At 48.4% G+C, this 26,634-nt stretch overlaps 1 protein-coding gene across 1 annotated transcript in view; it reads left to right on the forward strand.

The window, feature by feature from the left end:
- LOC139394584 (SH3 and multiple ankyrin repeat domains 3b) overlaps positions 1-26,634 on the forward strand; it is a 117,438-nt gene that overhangs the window by 59,108 nt on the left and 31,696 nt on the right. Inside the window, exons 16-22 of the mRNA XM_071142689.1 lie at positions 3,251-3,375; positions 16,608-16,740; positions 16,847-16,927; positions 17,033-17,056; positions 18,455-18,585; positions 19,590-19,695; positions 20,042-22,023. Of these exons, the coding sequence (XP_070998790.1) occupies positions 3,251-3,375; positions 16,608-16,740; positions 16,847-16,927; positions 17,033-17,056; positions 18,455-18,585; positions 19,590-19,695; positions 20,042-22,023 (2,582 nt within the window). The remainder of the gene's footprint in view (positions 1-3,250; positions 3,376-16,607; positions 16,741-16,846; positions 16,928-17,032; positions 17,057-18,454; positions 18,586-19,589; positions 19,696-20,041; positions 22,024-26,634) is intronic.

Raw genomic sequence — 26,634 nt, forward strand, 5'->3', positions numbered from 1 at the left:
CTAGGGTTAGGAGAATGTATCTAGGGTTAGGAGAATGTATCTAGGGTTAGGAGAATGTATCTAGGGTTCGGAGAATGTTTCTAGGGTTAGGAGAATGTACCTAGGGTTAGGAGAATGTACCTAGGGTTAGGATAATTTATCTAGGGTTAGGAGAATGTATCTAGGGTTAGGAGAATGCACCTAGGGTTATGAGAATGTATCTAGGGTTAGGAGAATGTATCTACGTTTAGGAGAATGTATCTAGGGTTAGGGTTAGGAGAAAGTATCTAGGTTAGGAGAATGTATCTAGGGTTAGGAGAATGTACCTAGGGTTAGGAGAATGTACCTAGGGTTAGGAGAATGTACCTAGGGTTAGGAGAATGTACCTAGGGTTAGGAGAATGTACCTAGGGTTAGGAGAATGTCCCTAGGGTTAGGAGAATGTACCTAGGGTTAGGAGAATGTACCTAGGGTTAGGAGAATGTACCTAGGGTTAGGAGAATATATCTAGGGTTAGGAGAATGTACCTAGGGTTAGGAGAATGTACCTAGGGTTAGGAGAATGTACCTAGGGTTAGGAGAATGTACCTAGGGTTAGGAGAATGTACCTAGGGTTAGGAGAATGTACCTAGGGTTAGGAGAATGTATCTAGGGTTAGGAGAATGTACCTAGGGTTAGGAGAATGTACCTAGGGTTAGGAGAATGTATCTAGGGTTAGGAGAATGTACCTAGGGTTAGGAGAATGTACCTAGGGTTAGGAGAATGTACCTAGGGTTAGGAGAATGTACCTAGGGTTAGGAGAATGTACCTAGGGTTAGGAGAATGTATCTAGGGTTAGGAGAATGTATCTAGGGTTAGGAGAATGTATCTAGGGTTATCTAGGGTTAGGAGAATGTATCTAGGGTTAGGAGAATGTACCTAGGGTTAGGAGAATGTACCTAGGGTTAGGAGAATGTACCTAGGGTTAGGAGAATGTATCTAGGGTTAGGAGAATGTATCTAGGGTTAGGAGAATGTATCTAGGGTTAGGAGAATGTATCTAGGGTTAGGAGAATGTATCTAGGGTTAGGAGAATGTATCTAGGGTTCGGAGAATGTTTCTAGGGATAAGAGAATGTATCTAGGGTTAGGAGAATGTATCTAGGGTTAGGAGAATGTATCTAGGGTTCGGAGAATGTTTCTAGGGTTAAGAGAATGTACCTAGGGTTAGGAGAATGTACCTAGGGTTAGGATAATTTATCTAGGGTTAGGAGAATGTATCTAGGTTAGGAGAATGTATCTAGGGTTAGGAGAATGTATCTAGGGTTAGGAGAATGTATCTAGGGTTAGGAGAATGTATCTAGGGTTAGGAGAATGTATCTAGGGTTAGGAGAATGTATCTAGGGTTAGGAGAATGTATCTAGGGTTAGGAGAATGTATCTAGGGTTAGGAGAATGTATCTAGGGTTCGGAGAATGTTTCTAGGGTTAAGAGAATGTACCTAGGGTTAGGAGAATGTACCTAGGGTTAGGATAATTTATCTAGGGTTAGGAGAATGTATCTAGGTTAGGAGAATGTATCTAGGTTAGGAGAATGTATATAGGGTTTGGAGAATGTATCTAGGTTCGGAGAATGTATGTAGGGTTAGGAGAATGTATCTAGTGTTAGAAGAATGTATCTAGGGTTAGGAGAATGAATCTAGGGTTATCTAGGGTTATGAGAATGTATCTAGGGTTATGATAATGTATCTAGGGTTAGGAGAATGTACCTAGGGTTAGGAGAATGTACCTAGGGTTATGAGAATGTACCTAGGGTTATGAGAATGTACCTAGGGTTATGAGAATGTATCTAGGGTTAGGAGAATGTATCTACGTTTAGGAGAATGTACCTAGGGTTAGGAGAATGTATCTAGGGTTAGGAGAATGTACCTAGGGTTAGGAGAATGTACCTAGGGTTAGGAGAATGTACCTAGGGTTAGGAGAATGTACCTAGGGTTAGGAGAATGTACCTAGGGTTAGGAGAATGTATCTAGGGTTAGGAGAATGTATCTAGGGTTAGGAGAATGTATCTAGGGTTATCTAGGGTTAGGAGAATGTATATAGGGTTAGGAGAATGTACCTAGGGTTAGGAGAATGTACCTAGGGTTAGGAGAATGTACCTAGGGTTAGGAGAATGTATCTAGGGTTAGGAGAATGTATCTAGGGTTAGGAGAATGTATCTAGGGTTAGGAGAATGTATCTAGGGTTAGGAGAATGTATCTAGGGTTAGGAGAATGTATCTAGGGTTAGGAGAATGTATCTAGGGTTCGGAGAATGTTTCTAGGGTTAGGAGAATGTACCTAGGGTTAGGAGAATGTACCTAGGGTTAGGATAATTTATCTAGGGTTAGGAGAATGTATCTAGGTTAGGAGAATGTATCTAGGTTAGGATAATGTATATAGGGTTTGGAGAATGTATCTAGGTTCGGAGAATGTATGTAGGGTTAGGAGAATGTATCTAGTGTTAGAAGAATGTATCTAGGGTTAGGAGAATGAATCTAGGGTTATCTAGGGTTATGAGAATGTATCTAGGGTTATGATAATGTATCTAGGGTTAGGAGAATGTACCTAGGGTTAGGAGAATGTACCTAGGGTTATGAGAATGTACCTAGGGTTATGAGAATGTACCTAGGGTTATGAGAATGTATCTAGGGTTAGGAGAATGTATCTACGTTTAGGAGAATGTATCTAGGGTTAGGGTTAGGAGAAAGTATCTAGGTTAGGAGAATGTATCTAGGGTTAGGAGAATGTACCTAGGGTTAGGAGAATGTACCTAGGGTTAGGAGAATGTACCTAGGGTTATGAGAATGTACCTAGGGTTATGAGAATGTACCTAGGGTTATGAGAATGTACCTAGGGTTATGAGAATGTATCTAGGGTTAGGAGAATGTATCTACGGTTTGGAGAATGTATCTAGGTTAGGAGAATGTGGGGTGGCATGGTAGCCTAGTGGTTAGAGCGTTGGACTAGTAACCGAAAGGTTGCAAGTTCGAATCCCTGAGCTGACAAGGTACAAATCTGTCGTTCTGCCCTTGAACAGGCAGTGTTCCTAGGCTGTCATTGAAAATAAGAATTTGTTCTTAACTGACTAGGGTTAGGAGAATGTATCAGGGTTAGGAGAGTGTGTCTAGGTTTCGGAGAATGTATATAGGTTAGGAGAATGTATCTATGTTAGGAGAATGTCTAGACAATGATATTAAATCAGTTGAACATAACTCAAATTTAAGACACATAGATCGTGTTTGTGTGTGTGTGTGTAGCGGAGACCCCAATAGAGGAGTTTGCTCCTACCCCAGCGTTCCCGGCGCTGCAGTACCTGGAGTCTGTTGACTTGGAGGGCGTGGCCTGGAGGGCGGGGCTTCGCACTGGGGACTTCCTCATTGAGGTAAGAGATGTATAGAGATCACAACGTGATCATTGTACGTACACACCATAGATATCACAGCATACCTATTCTATTATACTCACCATAGAGATGTATAGATATCACAGGGTATCTATTCCATTATACTCACCATAGAGATGTATAGATATCACAGCATATCTATTCCATTATACTCACCATAGAGATGTATAGATATCACAGTGTTTCTGTTCCCTCATACTCACCATAGAGATGTATAGAGATCACAACATAGCACCTGTCTCATTATGACAGCAGTGGCAGTTCTAACTTGTATGGCTCGAACCCCCCCCCCCCCCCCCCCCCCCAATAAATTACCATTCTTCACTAACTGTAATTGTTATTCAGACATTTGGAACAACACAAATAAATAATCGTAACATTGAAATGTATATAAATACAAAAATAAGACTCATAAATATCAAAAAGGAAATAACGAAGACAAATAGAAACAAATTGTAGTTTATAAATACAAATAAAAAGATAATCAAATTATTGCACTAATACTAACAAAAAATACACAAATAAAACCTAAATTGCACAAATTCAACATCACACAAATACAAACTTATAAAGAAGAGAACCTGATTATTACACTATTGGTATTCAAACAAGAAACGTACAAACTAAATTGCACAAATGCCATCTAAACCCTGACCTTTCTTGCCTTCCTTGATGCAAAGTCATCAATTTCATCATCATAAGAAGTCTTCTCAGCAATTATATGGTTAATACTGATGACAGCAAGGCCACTAAGGTGTTCCTATGACATGGTGAACCTCAGGTAGGATTTGATGAGCTTTAGCTTTGAAAAGGTCCTCTCTGCTTCAGCTATGGTCACTGGAAGAGTGAGACAAATTCTGAGAGCAAATTTGGATACATTTCTGAGAGCCTCATTTCGTGTAGAAATATCAGCAGCTCAAGCAGGGTCATGATCTTCGATGGCAAGTTCTTCCGTTCCTGTGCAAGCTCTCTGCCATCCAAGTCTGAGTGTTCTTTATAGTACAGTGTCATACTCAGGGCCTCACAATGTTCTGTCAGCTCCTCATTTGAGAGACTTTGGAAGGTTGACAGCACTCCAAACTTCTCTCCCACATTTCCCACATTGTGGAAAAAAAGGGCTGAGGTTGCAGCATCAACAACGCCATTGAAAAAATGTCACCACAAGCGTCTTCAGGGCATCACTCAAAGAATGATTTGAATGAAAAGTGCTGCTTTGTGGACCTCAGCCTTTTTTGTTGTAGAACGGCCTCTACATTCATACCCTCGCAAATATCCTTGGTTGAAGTTTGTGCAGTCATAAAGTATGTTGCCCTGTAGCTGCTGAGACCTCTCTCTGTCTTTCTGAGAAGACTTACTGCAACATCCACGTGCATACTTGGAGACGGCATCAGCTTGCTCACATGTTGGATCTGGCTCAAGATGTCATGCCACACCACTGTACAGATGCTGAAGCGGTATGATCCCACCTCCTCTGACAAGGACTGGGCCTCAATCTTTATCACAGGGTCTTTGGTTTGATCCCTCACCTCAATCAGTGGCTCTCTCACTGTGGCTGCCTGATACCTCAGTGGCTCTCTCACCGTGGCTGTCTGATACCTCAGTGGCTCTCACCGTGGCTGCCTGATTCCTCAGTGGCTCTCTCACCACTGCTGCCTGATACCTCAGTGGCTCTCTCACCACTGCTGCCTGATACCTCAGTGGCTCTCTCACCGTGGCTGTCTGATACCTCAGTGGCTCTCTCACCGTGGCTGCCTGATACCTCATGCTGCCTGATACCTCAGTGGCTCTCTCACCGTGGCTGCCTGATACCTCAATGCCTCTCTCGCCGTGGCTGCCTGATACCTCAGTGCCTCTCTCACCGTGGCTGTCTGATACCTCAGTGGCTCTCTCACCGCTGCTGCCTGATACCTCAGTGGCTCTCTCGCCGTGGCTGCCTGATACCTCAGTGCCTCTCTCACCTCTGCTGCCTGATACCTCAGTGGCTCTCTCACCGTGGCTGCCTGATACCTCAGTGCCTCTCTCACCGTGGCTTTCTAATACCTCAGTGACTCCCTCACCTCTGCTGCCTGATACCTCAGTGGCTCTCTCACCGCTGCTGCCTGATACCTCAGTGGCTCTCTCACCTCTGCTGCCTGATACCTCAGTGGCTCTCTCACCGTGGCTGCCTGATACCTCAGTGGCTCTCTCACCGTGGCTGCCTGATACCTCAGTGGCTCTCTCACCGTGGCTGCCTGATACCTCAGTGGCTCTCTCACCGTGGCTGCCTGATACCTCAGTGGCTCTCTCACCGTGGCTGCCTGATACCTCAGTGGCTCTCTCACCGCGGCTGCCTGATACCTCAGTGGCTCTCTCACCGTGGCTGCCTGATACCTCAGTGGCTCTCTCACCGTGGCTGCCTGATACCTCAGTGGCTCTCTCACCGTGGCTGTCTGATACCCCAGTGGCTCTCTCACCTCTGCTGCCTGATACCTCAGTGGCTCTCTCACCGCTGCTGCCTGATACCTCAGTGGCTCAACACTCTTAACTTTCCTCTTTGATCCTCATTGCCGGTTCTTTCCATGTTTTCATGCAGTTTTGAGGTTCTGGACTGCTGCCTTGTGTCAGCAAAAGACTTGCATGTTTCCAGTCTGTCATTGTGTTTATTTTATGCAGGGATGCACACATAAACACACATGCGTGTACCCACGTGCGCACAAACACACCTGAAGAATCCTGCTGGGGAGAAGTGGAAACAAATGGGTCTTCATTTCTGGAGAGGCCTGCGTGGCTGAGGAGGTAGATGGCTCCATAATATTTCAGAAGTGCCCCTAAATGTGCATGTTTTTATATATTTTTTTATTTCACCTTTATTTAACCAGGTAGGCTAGTAGAGAACACCTTTATTTAACCAGGTAGGCTAGTAGAGAACACCTTTATTTAACCAGGTAGGCTAGTAGAGAACACCTTTATTTAACCAGGTAGGCTAACCAGGTAGGCTAGAACACCTTTATTTAACCAGGTAGGCTAGTTGAGAACACCTTTATTTAACCAGGTGGGCCAGTTGAGAACACCTTTATTTAACCAGGTAGGCTAGTTGAGAACACCTTTATTTAACCAGGTAGGCTAGTTGAGAACACCTTTATTTAACCAGGTAGGCTAGTAGAGAACACCTTTATTTAACCAGGTAGGCTAGTAGAGAACACCTTTATTTAACCAGGTAGGCTAGTAGAGAACACCTTTATTTAACCAGGTAGGCTAGTAGAGAACACCTTTATTTAACCAGGTAGGCTAGTAGAGAACACCTTTATTTAACCAGGTAGGCTAGTAGAGAACACCTTTATTTAACCAGGTAGGCTAGTTGAGAACACCTTTATTTAACCAGGTAGGCTAGTAGAGAACACCTTTATTTAACCAGGTAGGCTAGTAGAGAACACCTTTATTTAACCAGGTAGGCTAGTAGAGAACACCTTTATTTAACCAGGTAGGCTAGTAGAGAACACCTTTATTTAACCAGGTAGGCTAGTAGAGAACACCTTTATTTAACCAGGTAGGCTAGTTGAGAACACCTTTATTTAACCAGGTAGGCTAGTAGAGAACACCTTTATTTAACCAGGTAGGCTAGTAGAGAACACCTTTATTTAACCAGGTAGGCTAGTTGAGAACACCTTTATTTAACCAGGTAGGCTAGTAGAGAACACCTTTATTTAACCAGGTAGGCTAGTTGAGAACACCTTTATTTAACCAGGTAGGCCAGTAGAGAACACCTTTATTTAACCAGGTAGGCTAGTTGAGAACACCTTTATTTAACCAGGTAGGCCAGTTGAGAACACCTTTATTTAACCAGGTAGGCTAGTAGAGAACACCTTTATTTAACCAGGTAGGCTAGTAGAGAACACCTTTATTTAACCAGGTAGGCTAGTAGAGAACACCTTTATTTAACCAGGTAGGCTAGTAGAGAACACCTTTATTTAACCAGGTAGGCTAGTTGAGAACACCTTTATTTAACCAGGTAGGCTAGTAGAGAACACCTTTATTTAACCAGGTAGGCTAGTAGAGAACACCTTTATTTAACCAGGTAGGCTAGTAGAGAACACCTTTATTTAACCAGGTAGGCTAGTAGAGAACACCTTTATTTAACCAGGTAGGCTAGTAGAGAACACCTTTATTTAACCAGGTAGGCTAGTAGAGAACACCTTTATTTAACCAGGTAGGCTAGTAGAGAACACCTTTATTTAACCAGGTAGGCTAGTAGAGAACACCTTTATTTAACCAGGTAGGCTAGTAGAGAACACCTTTATTTAACCAGGTAGGCTAGTAGAGAACACCTTTATTTAACCAGGTAGGCTAGTAGAGAACACCTTTATTTAACCAGGTAGGCTAGTAGAGAACACCTTTATTTAACCAGGTAGGCTAGTAGAGAACACCTTTATTTAACCAGGTAGGCTAGTTGAGAACACCTTTATTTAACCAGGTAGGCTAGTAGAGAACACCTTTATTTAACCAGGTAGGCTAGTAGAGAACACCTTTATTTAACCAGGTAGGCTAGTAGAGAACACCTTTATTTAACCAGGTAGGCTAGTAGAGAACACCTTTATTTAACCAGGTAGGCTAGTAGAGAACACCTTTATTTAACCAGGTAGGCTAGTAGAGAACACCTTTATTTAACCAGGTAGGCTAGTAGAGAACACCTTTATTTAACCAGGTAGGCTAGTAGAGAACACCTTTATTTAACCAGGTAGGCTAGTAGAGAACACCTTTATTTAACCAGGTAGGCTAGTAGAGAACACCTTTATTTAACCAGGTAGGCTAGTAGAGAACACCTTTATTTAACCAGGTAGGCTAGTAGAGAACACCTTTATTTAACCAGGTAGGCTAGTAGAGAACAAGTTCTCATTTACAACTGCGACCTGGCCAAGATAAAGCATAGCAGTGTGAACAGACAACAACACAGAGTTACACATGGAATAAACAATAAACAAGTCAATAACACAGTAGAAAAAAGAGTCTATATACATTGTGTGCAAAAGGCATAATTACAATTTTGCAGATTAACACTGGAGTGATAAATGATCAGATGGTCATGTACAGGTAGAGATACTGGTGTGCAAAAGAGCAGAAAAGTAAATAAATATAAACAGTATGGGGATGAGGTAGGTAAATTTTAAGTATTTTAAGTTAGCCTACAGCATTGGACATTCCCCTTTACTGAGCTCAGGACCTAGTCAGTTCAATCACAGAAAACCTTTATGATGTTACCTCAATGAAAGTTAACCAAATCAATAATGTGCTAGTTAGGTTGCAGGCTACACACATTATCATGATGAAACTGTGTGAAATTATATCCTATGTTATGGAAGCTAGTTGGACAGAAAACGGAATATTGTCACCCTATATGTAATAGCATAGCGAGCAACATAGGCTAACAAACATAAGAGTTATACTAGCCTGTTTCATTACATGCATAATATTATACTCAGAAAGAGATGACCTAACCCTAACCCTGACCCTAATACTAGCCTGGTTCATTACATGCATAATATTATACTCAGAAAGAGATGACCTAACCCTAACCCTAAGAGTTATACTAGCCTGTTTCATTACATGCATAATATTATACTCAGAAAGAGATGACCTAACCCTAACCCTAACCCTAACCCTAATACTAGCCTGGTTCATTACATGCATAATATTATACTCAGAAAGAGATGACCTAACCCTAACCCTAACCCTAACCCTAACCCTAAGAGTTATACTAGCCTGTTTCATTACATGCATAATATTATACTCATGAAAAGATGACACAGCTGCATACCTTTATCTTTTGCTCGTTTCTCCTCTTCTTCTTTCTCCTAAACTGGGCACCTGATGGCGTGGACCTTTTCTTATCCATTTGTGTTGATTTGGCACTCGAGCATCAATACATTACTCATCTCCCTCCCTCCCTCCCTCCATCCCTCCCTCCCTCCCTCCCTCCCTCCCTCCCTCCCTCCTCCCTCTCCTCCCTCCCTCCCTCCCTCCCTCCCTCCCTCCCTCCCTTTCCCTCCCTCCCTCCCTCCCTCCCTCCCTCCCTCCCTCCCTCCCTCCTCCCTTTTCCTCTTCCTCCCTCCCTCCCTCCCTCCCTCCCTCCCTCCCTCCCTCCCTCCCTCCCTCCCTCCTCCCTTTTCCTCTCCCTCCCTCCCTCCCTCCCTCCCTCCCTCCCTCCTTCCTTCCTCCCTCCTCCCTTTTCCTCTTCCTCCCACCCTCGCTCCCACCCTCCTCCCTCCTTCCCTCCCTCCCTCCCTCCCTCCCTCCTCCTCTCCCTCCCTCCCTCCCTCCCTCCCTCCTCCCTTTTCATCTCCCTCCCTCCCTCCCTCCCTCCCTCCCTCCCTCCCTCCCTCCCTCCTCCCTTTTCCTCTCCCTCCCTCCCTCCCTTCCCTCCCTCCCTCCCTCCCTCCCTCCCTCCCTCCCTCCCTCCCTCCCTCCCTCCCTCCCTCCCTCCTCCCTTTTCCTCTCCCTCCCTCCCTCCCTCCCTCCCTCCCTCCCTCCCTCCTTCCTCCCTCCCTCCCTCCCTCCCTCCTTCCTCCCTCCCTCCCTCCTCCCTTTTCCTCTTTTTCTCTTGGTGGTGTGCAGACTGGTTTTATACTATTCTGAACCATTTCACAGAAATTGTACTAATTGCATTAGTACCATGTCTCCCCGGGAGGCCGCCCATGTCTCCTCGGGAGGCCGCCCATGTCTCCTCGGGAGGCCGCCCATGTCTCCTCGGGAGGCCGCCCATGTCTCCCCGGGAGGCCGCCCATTTCTCCCCGGGAGGCCGCCCATGTCTCCTCGGGAGGCCGCCCATGTCTCCTCGGGAGGCCGCCCATGTCTCCTCGGGAGGCCGCCCATGTCTCCTCGGGAGGCCGCCCATGTCTCCTCGGAAGGCTGCCCATGTCTCCCATACCTAAAACGATATATTCACAGTATTATGAATGAATTGTGGTTTATTTGGTAGCATTTCACAATGTGTCTGATTTTATTAATTGCATTAGTACTGTACAAAGATAGAGGTTCACTATTTGATAGATTCCCCCGCTCCCCCTACCTCGGGCTTCCAGTGGGGAGACCTGAGGTCAACCTAACCCCGCCCCCCCCCTACCTCGGGCTGCCAGAGGGGAGACCTGAGGTCAACCTACCCCCGCCCCCTCCCCTACCTCGTGCTTCTAGTAGGGAGACCTGAGGTCAACCTACCCCCGCCCCCCCCTACCTCGGGCTTCCAGAGGGGAGACCTGAGGTCAACCTACCCCCGCCCCCTCCCCTACCTCGGGCTTCTAGTGGGGAGACCTGAGGTCAACCTACCCCCGCCCCCCCCTACCTCGGGCTTCCAGTGGGGAGACCTGAGGTCAACCTACCCCCGCCCCCCCCTACCTCGGTCTTCCCGTGGGGAGACCTGAGGTCAACCTACCCCCGCCCCCCCCCTACCTCGGGCTTCCAGTGGGGAGACCTGAGGTCAACCTACCCCCGCCCCCCCCTACCTCAGGCTTCCAGTGGGGAGACCTGAGGTCAACCTACCCCCGCCCCCCCCCCCCTTACCTCGGGCTTCCAGTGGGGAGACCTGAGGTCAACCTACTCCCTCCCCATCTGGCACTTCTGAGTGGGAGACCTTCCCAGGCAGTAGCCTGCCTAGTTCACAAACTAGAATCAGGTCACCCACTCCAACAAGGTTAATTGACCCACATTCCCACACGGTGACATGATTTAATTGATGTGATGTGCAAATGAGCGATTGAAAACCGAGCAAATGTCACCATTCCAAATTTTTGGGTGCGGGTGCCCAACAAGCTGCCGCCCCGGGCGGCCGCCCATGTCTCCCCGGGAGGCCCCCCATGTCTCCCCGGGATGCCGCCCATGTCTCCCCGGGAGGCCGCCCATGTCTCCCCGGGAGGCCGCCCATGTCTCCCCGGGAGGCCGCCCATGTCTCCCCGGGAGGCCGCCCATGTCTCCTCGGGAGGCCGCCCATGTCTCCTCGGGAGGCCGCCCATGTCTCCCCGGGAGGCCGCCCATGTCTCCCCGGGAGGCCGCCCATGTCTCCCCGGGAGGCCGCCCATGTCTCCCCGGGAGGCCGCCCATGTCTCCCCGGGAGGCCGCCCATGTCTCCCCGGGAGGCCGCCCATGTCTCCTCGGGAGGCCGCCCATGTCTCCCCGGGAGGCAGCCCATGTCTCCCCGGGAGGCCGCCCATGTCTCCTCGGGAGGCCGCCCATGTCTCCCCGGGAGGCCGCCCATGTCTCCCCGGGAGGCCGCCCATGTCTCCCCGGGAGGCCGCTTATGTCTCCCCGGGAGGCCGCCCATGTCTCCCCGGGAGGCCGCCCATGTCTCCCCGGGAGGCCGCCCATGTCTCCCCGGGAGGCCGCCCATGTCTCCCCGGGAGGCCGCCCATGTCTCCCCGGGAGGCCGCCCATGTCTCCTCGGGAGGCCGCCCATGTCTCCCCGGGAGGCCGCCCATGTCTCCTCGGGAGGCCGCCCATGTCTCCTCGGGAGGCCGCCCATGTCTCCTCGGGAGGCCGCCCATGTCTCCTCGGGAGGCTGCCCATGTCTCCCATACCTAAAACCGCCGCTGCAACAGTGCCATTGAGACCAAGTAGCCGATGTTCTTGTTCTACTACTTCTACGAGTTGGTTAACAAACTGAAAGGGTGCTTACTGCCCCCTGGAAGGTGTAGTCTGAACAGGTTTAAAGACAAGGTTGATGATTTACTGCCCCCTGGAGGGTGTAGTCTGAACAGGTTTAAAGACAAGGTTGGTGATTTACTGCCCCCTGGAGGGTGTAGTCTGAACAGGTTTAAAGACAAGGTTGGTGATTTACTGCCACCTTCTGTATGGAATGTTTTCTCACCAGTCGAATTAATTGGCTGATCCCTCCTAATGACCTGGATGGAAACATATGATTAGGCAGGGGCGTATGCTTTATTGTTAACGAGACGTGGTGTGGTCACAACAACATACAGGAACTCAAGTCCTTCTGTTCACCTGATTTAGAATTCCTCACAATCAAATGTCGACCACATTATCTACCAAGGGAATTATTTTCGATTATAATCACAACCGTATATATTCCCCCCCAAGCAGACACATCGATGGCTCTGAACAAACTTTATTTGACTCTTTGCAAACTGGAATCCACATATCCTGAGGCTGCATTCATTGTAGCTGGGGATTTTAACAAGGCTAATCTGAAAACAAGACTCCCTAAATTGTATCAGCATATCGATTGCGCAACCAGGGCTGGTAAAACCTTGAATCATTGCTATTCTAATGTCCGCGAGGCATATAAGGCCCTCCCCCGCCCTCCTTTCGGAAAAGCTGACCACGACTCCATTTTGTTCCTCCCTGCTTATAGACAGAAGCTAAAACAAGAAGCTCCCGCGCTGAGGTCTGTTCAACCCTGGTCCGACCAATCTGATTCCACGCTCCAAGACTGCTTCCATCACGTGGACTGGGATATGTTTCGTATTGCGTCAAACAACAACATTGACGAATACGCTGATTCGGTGAGCGAGTTCATTAGAACGGGCGTTGAAGATGTCGTTCCCATAGCAACAATTAAAACATTCCCAAACTAGAAACCGTGGATTGATGGCAGCATTCGCGTGTAACTGAATGCGCGAACCACTGCTTTTAATCATGGCAAGGTGACCGGAAACATGACCGAATACAAACAGTGTAGCTATTCCCTCCGCAAGGCAATCAAACAAGCTAAGCTTCAGTATAGAGACAAAGTAGAATCGCAATTCAACGGCTCAGACACAAGAGGTATGTGGCAGGGTCTACAGTCAATCACTGATTACAAAAAGAAAACCAGCACTGTCACGGACCAGGATGTCTTGCTTCCAGGCAGACTAAATAACTTTTTTGCTCGCTTTGAGGACAATACAGTGCCACTGACACGGCCCGCAACCAAAACATGCGGACTCTCCTTCACTGCAGCCGAGGTGAGTAAAACATTTAAACGTGTTAACCCTCGCAAGGCTGCAGGCCCAGACGGCATTCCCAGCCGCGCCCTCAGAGCATGCGCAGACCAGCTGGCTGGTGTGTTTACGGACATATTCAATCAATCCACCATTGTTCCTGTTCCCAAGAAAGCTAAGGTAACTGAGCTAAACGACTACCGCCCCGTAGCACTCACTTCCGTCATCATGAAGTGCTTTGAGAGACTAGTCAAGGACCATATCACCTCCACCCTACCTGACACCCTAGACCCACTCCAATTTGCTTACCGCCCAAATAGGTCCACAGACGATGCAATCTCAACCACACTGCACACTGCCCTAACCCATCTGGACAAGAGGAATACCTATGTGAGAATGCTGTTCATCGACTACAGCTCAGCATTTAACTCCATAGTACCCTCCAAACTTGTCATCAAGCTCGAGACCCTGGGTCTCGACCCCGCCCTGTGCAACTGGGTACTGGACTTCCTGACGGGCCGCCCCCAGGTGGTGAGGGTAGGTAACAACATCTCCACCCCGCTGATCCTCAACACTGGGGCCCCACAAGGGTGCGTTCTGAGCCCTCTCCTGTACTCCCTGTTCACCCACGACGTGGCCATGCACGCCTCCAACTCAATCATCAAGTTTGCGGTAGGCTTGATTACCAACAACGACGAGACGGCCTACAGGGAGGAGGTGAGGGCCCTCGGAGTGTGGTGTCAGGAAAATAACCTCACACTCAACATCAACAAAACTAAGGAGATGATTGTGGACTTCAGGAAACAGCAGAGGGAACACCCCCCTATCCACATCGATGGGACAGTAGTGGAGAGGGTAGTAAGTTTTAAGTTCCTCGAAGTACACATCACAGACAAACTGAATTGGTCCACCCACACAGACAGCATCGTGAAGAAGGCGCAGCAGCGCCTCTTCAACTTCAGGAAGCTGAAGAAATTCGGCTTGTCACCAAAAGCACTCACAAACTTCTACAGATGCACAATCGAGAGCATCCTGTCGGGCTGTATCACCGCCTGGTACGGCAACTGCTCCGCCCACAACCGTAAGGCTCTCCAGAGGGTAGTGAGGTCTGCACAATGCATCACCGGGGGCAAACTACCTGCCCTCCAGGAAACCTACACCACCCGATGTCACAGGAAGGCCATGAAGATCATCAAGGACAACAACCACCCGAGCCACTGCCTGTTCACCCCGCTATCATCCAGAAGGCGAGGTCAGTACAGGTGCTACAGCTGGGACCGAGAGACTGAAAAACAGCTTCTACCTCAAGGCCATCAGACTGTTAAACAGCCACCACTAACATTGAGTGGCTGCTGCCAACACACTGACTCAACTCCAGCCACTTTAATAATGTTAATTGATGGGAATTGATGTAAAATATATCACTAGCCACTTTAAACAATGCTACTTAATGTAATGTTTACATACCCTACATTATTAATCTCATACGTATACGTATATACTGCACTCTATATCATCTACTGCATCTTTATGTAATACATGTATCACTAGCCACTTTAACCTGTTGCGACGACCAAACCCGGATCCGGGATTCTATTTATAGACCTAAGCTCATTACCATAACGCAACGTTAACTATTCATGAAAATCGCAAATGAAATGAAATAAATATGCTAGCTCTCAAGCTTAGCCTTTTGTTAACAACACTGTCATCTCAGATTTTCAAAATATGCTTTTCAACCATAGGAAAACAATCATTTGTGTAACAGTAGCTAGCTAGCGTAGCATTTAGCGTTAGCATTAGCGTTAGCATTAGCGTTAGCATTTAGCAGGCAACTATCACAAAAACAAGTAAAGCCTTCAAATAAAATAACTTACCTTTGAAGAACTTCTGATGTTTTCAATGAGGAGACTCTCAGTTAGATAGCAGATGCTCCGTTTTTCCAAAAAGATTCTTTGTGTATTAGAAATAGCTCCGTTTTGTACATCACATTTGGCTACCAAAAAAAAAAAAAAACGAAAATTCAGCCCTCAAAACGCGAACTTTTTTCCAAATTAACTCCATAATATCGACTGAAACATGGCAAACGTGGTTTAGAATCAATCCTCAAGGTGTTTTTCCACATATCTCTTCAATGATATATCCTTCGTGGAAGCCTGGTTTCTCCTTGCTCTCAAATGGAAAAATAATTGCACCTGGCTTTACGCTCCAATTTCGACGCAGGGACACCAGGCGGACACTTGGAAAATGTAGTCTCTTATGGTCAATCTTCCAATGATATGCCTACAAATACGTCACAATGCTGCTAACACTTTGGGGGAACGACAGAAAGTGTAGGCTCATTCCTTGCGCAATCACAGCCATATAAGGAGACAATGGAAAACAGAGCTTCAGAAATTCTGATCATTTCCTGGTTGATGCATCATCTTGGTTTCGCCTGTAGAATGAGTTCTGGGGCACTTACAGACAATATCTTTGCAGATTCTGAAACTTCAGAGTGTTTTCTTTCAAAAACTGTCAAGAATATGCATAGTCGAGCATCTTTTCGTGACAAAATATCGCGCTTAAAACGGGAACGTTTTTTATCCAAAAATGAAATAGCGCCCCTAGAGATCAAAGAGGTTAAACTATGCCACTTTGTTTACATACTCATCTCATATGTATATACTGTACTCGATACCATCTACTGCATCTTGCCTATGCCGCTCTGTACCATCACTCATTCATATATCTTTATGTACATATTCTTTATCCCTTTACACTTGTGTGTTTAAGGTAGTAGTTTTGGAATTGTTAGTTAGATTACTCGTTGTTTATTAATGCATTGTCGGAACTAGAAGCACAAGCATTTCGCTACACTCGCATTAACATCTGCTAACCATGTGTATGTGACAAATACATTTGATTTGATTTGATTTGATTTGATGATGATCCTTCTTTAACCCACAGGAAGTCCCACCCAGACTACTTCAAAATGGTGAAAGTCGTAGTCGTAATTGGAATGCCCGGGCTAAAATATGCTTTTGGGCACTAGAGTCCTCTATACATGTTTATGGCACACAACTAAATACAGACACAGAAGTACATTCTATTAATACAATGGCCAGTGGTGGAATGGTGTGTGTGTGTGTGTGTGTGTGTGTGTGTGTGTGTGTGTGTGTGTGTGTGTCAGGTAAAGGGTAGTGATGTGGTGAAGGTGGGTCATAGACAGGTTGTACTCTGCAGTGCTATGTAACCCTAACCCTATGTTGAATGTGTGTGTGTGTGTGTGTGTGTGTGTGTGTGTGTGTGTGTGTGTGTGTGTGTCAGGTAAATGGTAGTGATGTGGTGAAGGTGGGTCATAGACAGGTGGTGTCGCTGATCCGTCAGGGAGGAAGTCAGCTGCTGATGAAGGTTGTTTCAGTCACACGCAAACCTGAGTCTGACTTAGTCCGTAAGAAAGGTACGGGATAGTGTGTGTGTGTTTCTGTGTGATTTCTGTGATAAAGGTGAATGGATGGGTTTTGGTCATGCTGTGACTCATTTGATTGGCTGACATCCCCCAACAGCACCTCCTCCGCCTAAGAGAGCACCCAGCACGTCGCTCACACTGCGCTCCAAATCTATGACTGCTGAACTGGAAGAGATAGGTAGGAGAGAGAGAAAGAGAGACATACACACACACACACACACACACACACACACACACACACACACACACAGTGAGTGACCTGATCTGTACTTTCTCCTGTAAGCCTCTGCCAGGAGGAGACGAGGGGGTGAGTGTGTGTTGTGTTGGAATTGTATTGTGTTGTAGTGCTATGTAATGTTGTGTAGTAGTGCTATGTAATGTTGTGTAGCAGTGCTATGTAATTCTGTGTTGTAGTGCTATGTAATACTGTGTTTTACTGTGTAGTGCTATGTAGTACTGTGTTTTACTGTGTAGTGCTATGTAGTACTGTGTAGTGCTATGTAGTACTGTGTTTTACTGTGTAGTGCTATGTAGTACTGTGTTTTACTGTGTAGTGCTATGTAGTACTGTGTAGTGCTATGTAGTACTGTGTTTTACTGTGTAGTGCTATGTAGTACTGTGTTTTACTGTGTCGTGCTATGTAATACTGTGTTTTACTGTGTAGTGCTATATAGTACTGTGTAGTGCTATGTAGTACTGTGTAGTGCTATGTAGTACTGTGTAGTACTGCTATGTATTACTGTGTTGCTGTACTCTGTTGTAGTTATGTGTTGTAATGCTATGTGATACTGTGTTGTAGTACTGTGTTGTATTGTGTTGTAGTTAGTTATGTGTTGTACTGTGTTGTAGTGCTATGTGGTACTGTCTTGTAGTACTGTTGTAGTTATCTGTAGTGTTATGCGGTACTGTGTTGTAGTGCTATGTAGTACTGTGTAGTAGTTTTGTCTTGTACTGTGTTGCTGTGCTATGTAGTACTCTGTTATGTTGTATTGTAGTGCTATGTGGTACTGTGTTGTTGTTGTTGTGTTGTAGTGCTATGTGGTACTGTGTTGTAGTACTGTGTTGTAGTGCTATGTGGTACTGTGTTGTAGTACTGTGTTGTAGTGCTATGTGGTACTGTGTTGTAGTACTGTGTTGTGATGTGTTGTACTGTGTTGTAGTGCTGTATTGTAGTTGTGTTGTGGTACTGTGTTGTAGTTATGTGTTGTAGTGCTATGTGGTACTGTGTTGTAGTTATGTGTGGTACTGTGTTGTAGTTATGTGGTGTACTGTGTTGTATTACTGTGTTGTATTTATGTATTGTGTTGTAGTGCTGTGTGGTGTTGTACTGTGTTGTAGTACTGTGTTGTAGTGCTATGTAGTACTGTGTTGTAGTGCTATGTGGTACTGTGTTGTAGTACTATGTGGTACTGTGTTGTAGTACTGTGTTGTAGTACTGTGTTGTAGTGCTATGTAGTACTGTGTTGTAGTGCTATGTAGTACTGTGTTGTAGTACTGTGTTGTAGTGCTATGTGGTACTGTGTTGTAGTACTGTGTTGTAGTACTGTGTTGTAGAGCTATGTACTGTGTAGTGCTAATTGGTACTGTGTTGTAGTACTGTGTTATAGTACTGTGTTGTAGTGCTATGTAGTACTGTGTAGTGCTATGTAGTACTGTGTAGTGCTATGTAGTACTGTGTTGTACTTTGTACTTTGTTGTATTTCAGAAAAGCTGGACGAGATGTTGACTGGGTCCCAGGAGGCCATGATGAGAAAATGCCCCTTGGAGGCGGACTACAGAGCGGCCACCGTGAAGCAGCGGCCAACCAGCAGACGAATTACTCAACAAGAGATCAACGTAAGTCGGATGAGTCACTATTGATTCACTCAGTCACGATTTACTGCTGATTCACTCAGTCACGATTTACTGCTGATTCACTCAGTCACGATTTACTGCTGATTCACTCAGTCACGATTTACTGCTGATTCTGCTGATTCACTCAGTCACGATTTACTGCTGGTTCACTCAGTCACGATTTACTGCTGGTTCACTCAGTCACGATTTACTGCTGATTCACTCAGTCACAATTTACTGCTGATTCACTCAGTCACGATTTACTGCTGATTCTGCTGATTCACTCAGTCACGATTTACTGCTGATTCACTCAGTCACGATTTACTGCTGATTCACTCAGTCACGATTTACTGCTGATTCTGCTGATTCACTCAGTCACGATTTACTGCTGATTCACTCAGTCACGATTTACTGCTGGTTCACTCAGTCACGATTTACTGCTGGTTCACTCAGTCACGATTTACTGCTGATTCACTCAGTCACAATTTACTGCTGATTCACTCAGTCACGATTTACTGCTGATTCTGCTGATTCACTCAGTCACGATTTACTGCTGATTCACTCAGTCACGATTTACTGCTGATTCACTCAGTCACGATTTACTGCTGGTTCACTCAGTCACGATTTACTGCTGGTTCACTCAGTCACGATTTACTGCTGATTCACTCAGTCACAATTTACTGCTGATTCACTCAGTCACGATTTACTGCTGATTCTGCTGATTCACTCAGTCACGATTTACTGCTGATTCACTCAGTCACGATTCACTGCTGATTCACTCAGTCACGATTCACTACTGGTCCAGACAAATGCTGTTTCTTTAAAACGCATGTGATCCCAGGTATTCTCTCACTGTGTGTGTGGTGTGGGTGTGTGTGTGTGTGTGGTGTCTGTGTGTGTGTGTGTGTGTGTGTGTGTGTGTGTGTGTGTGTGTGTGTGTGTGTGTGTGTGTGTGTGTGTGGTGTGGTGAGGTGTGGTGTGGTGTGTGGTGTGTGTGTGTGTTGTAGTCTTTGTTTGAGCGGCAGGGCCTGCCTGTTCCTCCAGGGGTTTCCTTGGGTCTGGAGAAAGCCACCATGCAGCTGCCTCGTGGAATGTCTCGGACCAAGTCCTTCGGTGAGACAATTACATTACTCTAACTATTACCAGAATCCAGTGGCGAACCATGGCTATTGGACCTAGGCGCTCATGAAACAGGCCTGAGGCTGAGCCATGCTACTCACACATAGACAGCACCCGCTCAGATAATGTTACCAGCAACAACAACCAAACTGCTTACTGCTCTACCTATGGTAGAGAGGAAGAGGCAAAGCAAGAGGGTCCACTCCCGTCAAAATGTGTCCACGTGGGAATACAGAGATTCTGTTTAATAAGCAGACTGATAATCCCCCCCACCCAAGGCTTATACCTTTAGAGGTTAAGGTTATATTCAGGTTATAATATCCCAGTCTCTCCCCTGCAGGTGCACCAGAGGATGACAGGATCTCTGCACTGATTGGAGAGCATCGGTTTCCAAGGAGCTCTTCGATGACTGATGGCTTCATACCTCCTCCTCCCCAGACTGCCCCCCCTCCTCCCCCCTCTCACTACTTCCTGGACTCTGGCCCGCCACCGGCCTTCTGCCCTCCACCTCCCCCGCAGCGAGCAGCCGATCAATCACACTCCAGCTTCAAGCCGGGGGCGGAACCTAGGCTGCACGAGGTCTGTGATTCGCCAACGTCTCGGAGCCATGCAGAGCGGCAGAGGAAAGCTCGCTCCATGATCATCCTGCAGGACTCACCTGTACCAGGCTATCTACCTGCAGAGTTTGCCCCCCTAGGCCGACCTTCTGGGGCTACAGCAGGGCTGGGCCTGTCCCGACCCAGCCCTGCTGCTTCTCCCAGCCCCCTCTCCAGAACCAGCCCTGCTGCCTCCCCCAGCCCCCTCTCCAGAACCAGCCCTGCCCCCAGCCCCCTCTCCAGAACCAGCCCTGCCCCCAGCCCCAGCATCCTCTCCAGAACCAGCCCTGCCCCCAGCCCTAACCCTCCAGGGGAGCGCAGCAGCAACAGGAGGCGTGGCCGACCAGTAGAGAACCCGTATGCCAACGTGGGTCAGCTGCCTGCCCCCCCCAGCAAGCCTCAGCGCCGCAAGTCTCCGCTCCTCAAACAGCTGCAGGTGGAGGAGGGGCCCAGCAGGGCAGAGCTATACCAGCAGCAGGTGCTCACTGAGCGTGCTCAGATACGGGTCACGCCCCCTCAGGGCCGTAGGTCCTCCTTCTTCCTGTCTGTGGAGGGAGGGGGTTCAGAGCCCCCTCCCATCCTACTGACCCAGTCCCACTCTGTAGATGACCTGGGGGAGCTGCCCCCCCCCATCCCCGTCCTCTCCCCCTCCTCCTCCCCCCACTCCACCTTTCTCCACCCACTGACAGGCAAGCCTCTAGACCCCTCCTCCCCCCTCGCCCTGGCCCTCGCTGCCCGCGAACGAGCTCTCACTGCACGCACACCCAGCCCTGAACCCAGAACCAAACACGCACACTCACCTAGCCCCGAGCCCAGGCCGAAACACGCACACTCACCCAGCCCCGAGCCCAGGCCCAAACGAACCCCTCCTCCCCTGACCAGCCCTGAGCTCCATCATAAACGTATCAACCCACCCATTTTCCTTGAAGGACAGCTGGAGCGGCCAGTCGTAGAGCGGCCAGAGACAGAAGGCGGAGTCACATCTCCTGCTGTGCCCTCCCCCGAGCGTTGGCAGGCTATGCCCCTCCCTCCCATCAGTCAGGTGACCATCAATATAACCAATGAAAGCCAGCCGGCAGGACGGGGTCTGGGGGAAGAGCTGATTGAGGCGCTGCATGGACAATTACAGAGGAGGAGAAGTCTGACCGTTGGCAGCTCAGAGGAGGAGGGCGGGCCTTATACGGTAACCCAGGGCCAATCAGAGAGGAGGAAGAGTCTGGAGGGCGGGCCTTACACGGTGACCCTGCCCCCTGCACTGCTGTCATCCAGTGATGAGGAGACGAGGGAGGAGCTTCGTAAGATTGGTCTGGTGTCTCCTCCCCTGGTGTTTGCCACGCCCCCCTCCCCCACCCAGCCCCCCTCCTCCCTCAGCCTGTCACCACGGAGACCCCAGGCAGGTGAGGGCAGGGGAGGAGGGGAGTCAGCTCCAGACTCAGGGGTGGAGGAGGGAGACCCTCACATAGAGAACATCTTATCCCCCAGCAGCACCCCGGCCCCCAGCCTGCCCCCCACCCTGCCCTCCCCAGAACCCCCACAGCCTTTCACTGCCACCCCGAAAACCCTGCCCTCCACCACCTCAGACTCCCAGAGCCTGAAGCCCAGGCTGCGTTCTCCCCTGGGCCGTGGTCGCTCTGCTCTCAGGGATCCTCTACTGAAACAGTCTTCAGACAGCGATCTGCTTCCATCTGGCTGTGGACCTGGACGCCCACCACCCTACCTCTTCCAGGTAACCCTGACCCACCCTACCTCTTCCAGGTAACCCTGACCCACCCTACCTCTTCCAGGTAACCCTGACCCACCCTACCTCTTCCAGGTAACCCTGACCCACCCAACCTCTTCCAGGTAACCTTAACCCATCCTACCTCTTCCGGTAACCCTGACCCTAACCCACCTCTTCCAGGTAACCCTGACCCTAACCCACCCTACCTCTTCCAGGTAATCCTGACCCTAACCTACCCTACCTCTTCCAGGTAACCCTGACCCTAACCCACCCTACCTCTTCCAGGTAACCCTGACCCTAACCCACCCTACCTCTTCCAGGTAACACTGACCCTAACCCACCCTGATACCTCTTCAGGTAAACCTGACCGTGACCCACCCTACCTCTTCAGGTAACCCTGACCCTAACTCACCCTACCTCTTTCAGGTAAACCTGACCCTAACTCACCCTACCTCTTTCAGGTAAACCTGACCCTAACCCACCCTACCTCTTCCAGGTAACCCTGACCCTAACCCACCCTGATACCTCTTCAGGTAAACCTGACCCTGACCCTCCCTACCTCTTCAGGTAACCCTGACCCTAACTCACCCTACCTCTTCCAGGTAACCCTGACCCTAACCCACCCTACCTCTTCAGATAACCCTAACCCTAACCCACCCTACCTCTTCCAAGTAACCCTGACCCTAACCCACCCTACCTCTTCAGGTAACCCTGACCCTAACCCACCCTACCTTTTCAGGTAACCCTGACCCTAACCCACCCTACCTCTTCCAGGTAACCCTGACCCTAACCCACCCTACCTCTTCCAGGTAACTGACCCCGACATTTCATTTTACATTTGAGTTATTTGGTAGACACACTTGTCCAGAGTGACTTACAGTTAGTGCATTCATCTGAAGATATCTAGGTGGGACAACCACATATCACAGGCATAGAAACAACATTAATCTGGAGATATCTAGATGGGACAACCACATATCACAGGCATAGAAATAACATGTTTACTCAATACATTGGCTATCAGCAAAGTTAGCGAGAAGGAGTCAAGTGCAAGTATAAGGGGGGGGGGGGGGGGGATTCGAGGTGAGTGGGATTATATAAAATACTCTTTGAAGAGGTAGGATTTTAGGGGATTTCGGGAGATGGGCAGGGACTCTGCTGTCCTAGCTTCAGGGGGAAGCTGCTTCCACCATTGGGGTGCCAGGACAGAGAAGAGCTTGGACTGGGCTGAGCGGGAGATGCCCTCCTGTAGGGGTCGGATGGCCAAGAGACCTGAGGTGGCAGAAAGGAATGTTCGAGTTGGGGTGTAGGATTTGAGCGTAGCCTGAACGTAGGGAGGGTCAGTTCCTCTTGCTGCTCCGTAGGCAAGCACCATGGTCTTGTAGTGGATGCGAGCTTCGACTGGAAGCCAGTGGAGGGTGCAGAGGAGTGGGGTGACATCAGAGAACTTGGGAAGGTTGAAAACCAGGAGGGCTGCAGCGTTCTGGATAAGTTGCTGGGGTTTGATGGTACAAGCAGGGAGCCCAGACGAGAGAGAGTTGCAGTAGTCCAGATGAGAGATGACAAGTGCCTGGATTAGGAACTGCACTGCTTCCTGTGTGAGGTAGGGTCATACTCTACGGATGTTGTAAAGCATGAATCTGCAGGAGTGAGTCACTGCTTTGATCTTTGCAGATAACGACAGTGTGTTGTCCAGGGTCACGCCAAAGTTCTTTGCACTCTGGGAGGGTGACACTGTAGAGTTGTCACCCATGATGGCGAGGTCTTTGAGCGGGAAGGCAGCTCTGTTTTGTTGAGCTTGAGATGGAGGGCCGACATCCCAGCTGAGATATCTGCCAGGCACGCAGAGATGCGTGTTGCCACCTGGGTGTCAGAAGGGGGAAGGAGAAAAGTAGTTAAGTGTCATCCTCATAGCAGTGATATGAGCTGAGTGACTTGGTCTATAGAGAGGAGAGGTCCATCCTCATAGCAGTGATAGGACAGACCAATGAGAGGATATGACAGAGCTGAGTGACTTGCTTTATAGAGAGAAGAGGAGAGGGCCATCCTCATAGCAGTGATAGGAGAGACCATGTGAGAATATGACAGAGCTGAGTGACTTGGTGTATAGAGAGAAGAGGAGAGGGCCTAGAACCGAGCCCTGGGGGACACCAGTAGTGAGAGTACATTGTGCAAACACAGATCCTCTCCACAGTGACTAGGGCCATTTTGAAGTCAGAGGGGGGAAGGTGGTCAGGGAAGAGGGAAGTGAGGAATGGGAGAAGGTCTCCAGAGATGGTCTGGAGAAGGGAGGAGGGGATGGGGTTGAACAAGCAGGTTGTCAGGTGGCCAGACCTCACTAATCGCAGTATTTCATCTAGAGAAAGAGGAGAGAAAGGGGTCAAGGTGTAGAGTAGTTCTGTGTGAGTGGGACCAGAGAACTCTATAGGCTGAGTGAATGAGGAAGTGATGTCGTCAACCTTTTTTTCAAAGTGGTTGACAAAGTTGTCCGCATAGAGGGAGGAGGTAGAGGATTAAGGAGGGAGGATATGGAAAATAGTTTCCCAGGGTTAAAGGCAGAAGTTTGACATTTAGTAGAAAGGGTCTTTAGCAGCAGATACAGAGAAAGAGAAGGTAGAAAGGAGGGTGTGAACGGATGTTTAGTTTACCTCCTTTTTTGCTCTGCTGCCTGAAGCCCTATTCTGTAAACTCGCAATGAGTCACTCAGCCATGGAGCAGGAGCGGAGGGCCGAGCCGGCCGGGAGGAAAGAGGACAGTGTGAGTCAAAGCATTCAGAAAGGGAGGAAAGTAGGGTCGAAGAGGCAGAGTTAGGAGACAGGATGGAGAAGGATTTAGCAGAAGGGAGATATTATAGGCTAGAAGAGGAGAGAGTAGTGGGAGAGAGAGAGCGAAGATTGTGATGGACAATGACCATCTGGGTAGGGGCTGAGTCACAAGGGTTTGGAGGAAAGGGAGACAGAAAAGGAAACAAAGTAGTGATCAGAGACCTGGAGGGGTGTTGCAGTGAGATTAGTAGGAGAACAGAGACCTGGAGGGGTGTTGCAGTGAGATTAGTAGGCGAACAGAGACCTGGAGGGGTGTTGCAGTGAGATTAGTAGGCGAACAGAGACCTGGAGGGGTGTTGCAGTGAGATTAGTAGGAGAACAGAGACCTGGAGGGGTTACAGTGAGATTAGTAGGCGAACAGAGACCTGAAGGGGTGTTGCAGTGAGATTAGTAGGAGAAAAGAGACCTGGAGGGGTTGTTGCAGTGAGATTAGTAGGCGAACAGAGACCTGGAGGGGTTGTTGCAGTGAGATTAGTAGGCGAACAGAGACCTGGAGGGGTGTTGCAGTGAGATTAGCAGGCGAACAGAGACCTGGAAGGGTGTTGCAGTGAGATTGGTAGGAGAACAGAGACCTGGAGGGGTGTTGCAGTGAGATTAATAGGAGAACAGAGACCTGGAGGGTGTTACAGTGAGATTAGTAGGAGAACAGACACCTGGAGGGGTGTTGCAGTGAGATTAGTAGGAGAACAGAGACCTGGAGGGGTGTTGCAGTGAGATTAGTAGGCGAACAGAGACCTGGAGGGGTGTTGCAGTGAGATTAGTAGGCGAACAGAGACCTGGAGGGGCGTTGCAGTGAGATTAGTAGGCGAACAGAGACCTGGAGGGGTGTTGCAGTGAGATTAGTAGGAGAACTAAAACCTGGAGGGGTGTTGCAGTGAGATTAGTAGGCGAACAGAGTCCTGGAGGGGTGTTGCAGTGAGATTAGTAGGTGAACAGAGACCTGGAGGGGTGTTGCAGTGAGATTAGTAGGCGAACAGAGACCTGGAGGGGTGTTGCAGTGAGATTAGTAGGAGAACAGAGACCTGGAGGGGTGTTGCAGTGAGATTAGTAGGAGAACAGAGACCTGGAGGGGTGTTGCAGTGAGATTAGTAGGCGAACAGAGACCTGGAGGGGTGTTGCAGTGAGATTAGTAGGAGAACAGAGACCTGGAGGGGTGTTGCAGTGAGATTAGTAGGTGTAACGGTTTTCTTGATGAGAAGGAGAGTCGGACCAAAATGCGGCGTGTCTATTGCAATCCATGTTTAATGAAGTAACACACTAAACACAAACACTATCAAAACAATAAACTTAACGAAAACCGAAACAGCCTATACTTGTGTAACCTAACACAGAACAATGACATCAGGACACTAAGGACAATCACCCACGACAAACTCAAAGAATATGGCTGCCTAAATATGGTTCCCAATCAGAGACAACGATAAACACCTGCCTCTGATTGAGAACCACTTCAGACAGCCATAGACTTAGCTAGAACACCCCACTAGCTACAATCCCCATACATACACACCACATACAAAAACCCATGCCACACCCTGGCCTGACCAAATAAATAAAGATAAACACAAAATACTTTGACCAGGGTGTGACAGAACCCCCCCCCCTAAGGTTCGGACTCCCGAACGCACCTCAAAACAATAGGGAGGGTCCGGGTGGGCGTCTGTCCATGGTGGCGGCTCCGGCGCGGGACGTGGACCCCACTCAATCAATGTCTTAGTCCCTTCTCCTTGCGTCCCTGGATAGTCCACCCTCGCCGCCGACCATGGCCTAGTAGTCCTCACCCAGAACCCCA

Source organism: Oncorhynchus clarkii, unplaced genomic scaffold, assembly GCF_045791955.1.
Source record: "Oncorhynchus clarkii lewisi isolate Uvic-CL-2024 unplaced genomic scaffold, UVic_Ocla_1.0 unplaced_contig_4353_pilon_pilon, whole genome shotgun sequence".
Lineage (NCBI taxonomy): Eukaryota > Metazoa > Chordata > Actinopteri > Salmoniformes > Salmonidae > Oncorhynchus > Oncorhynchus clarkii.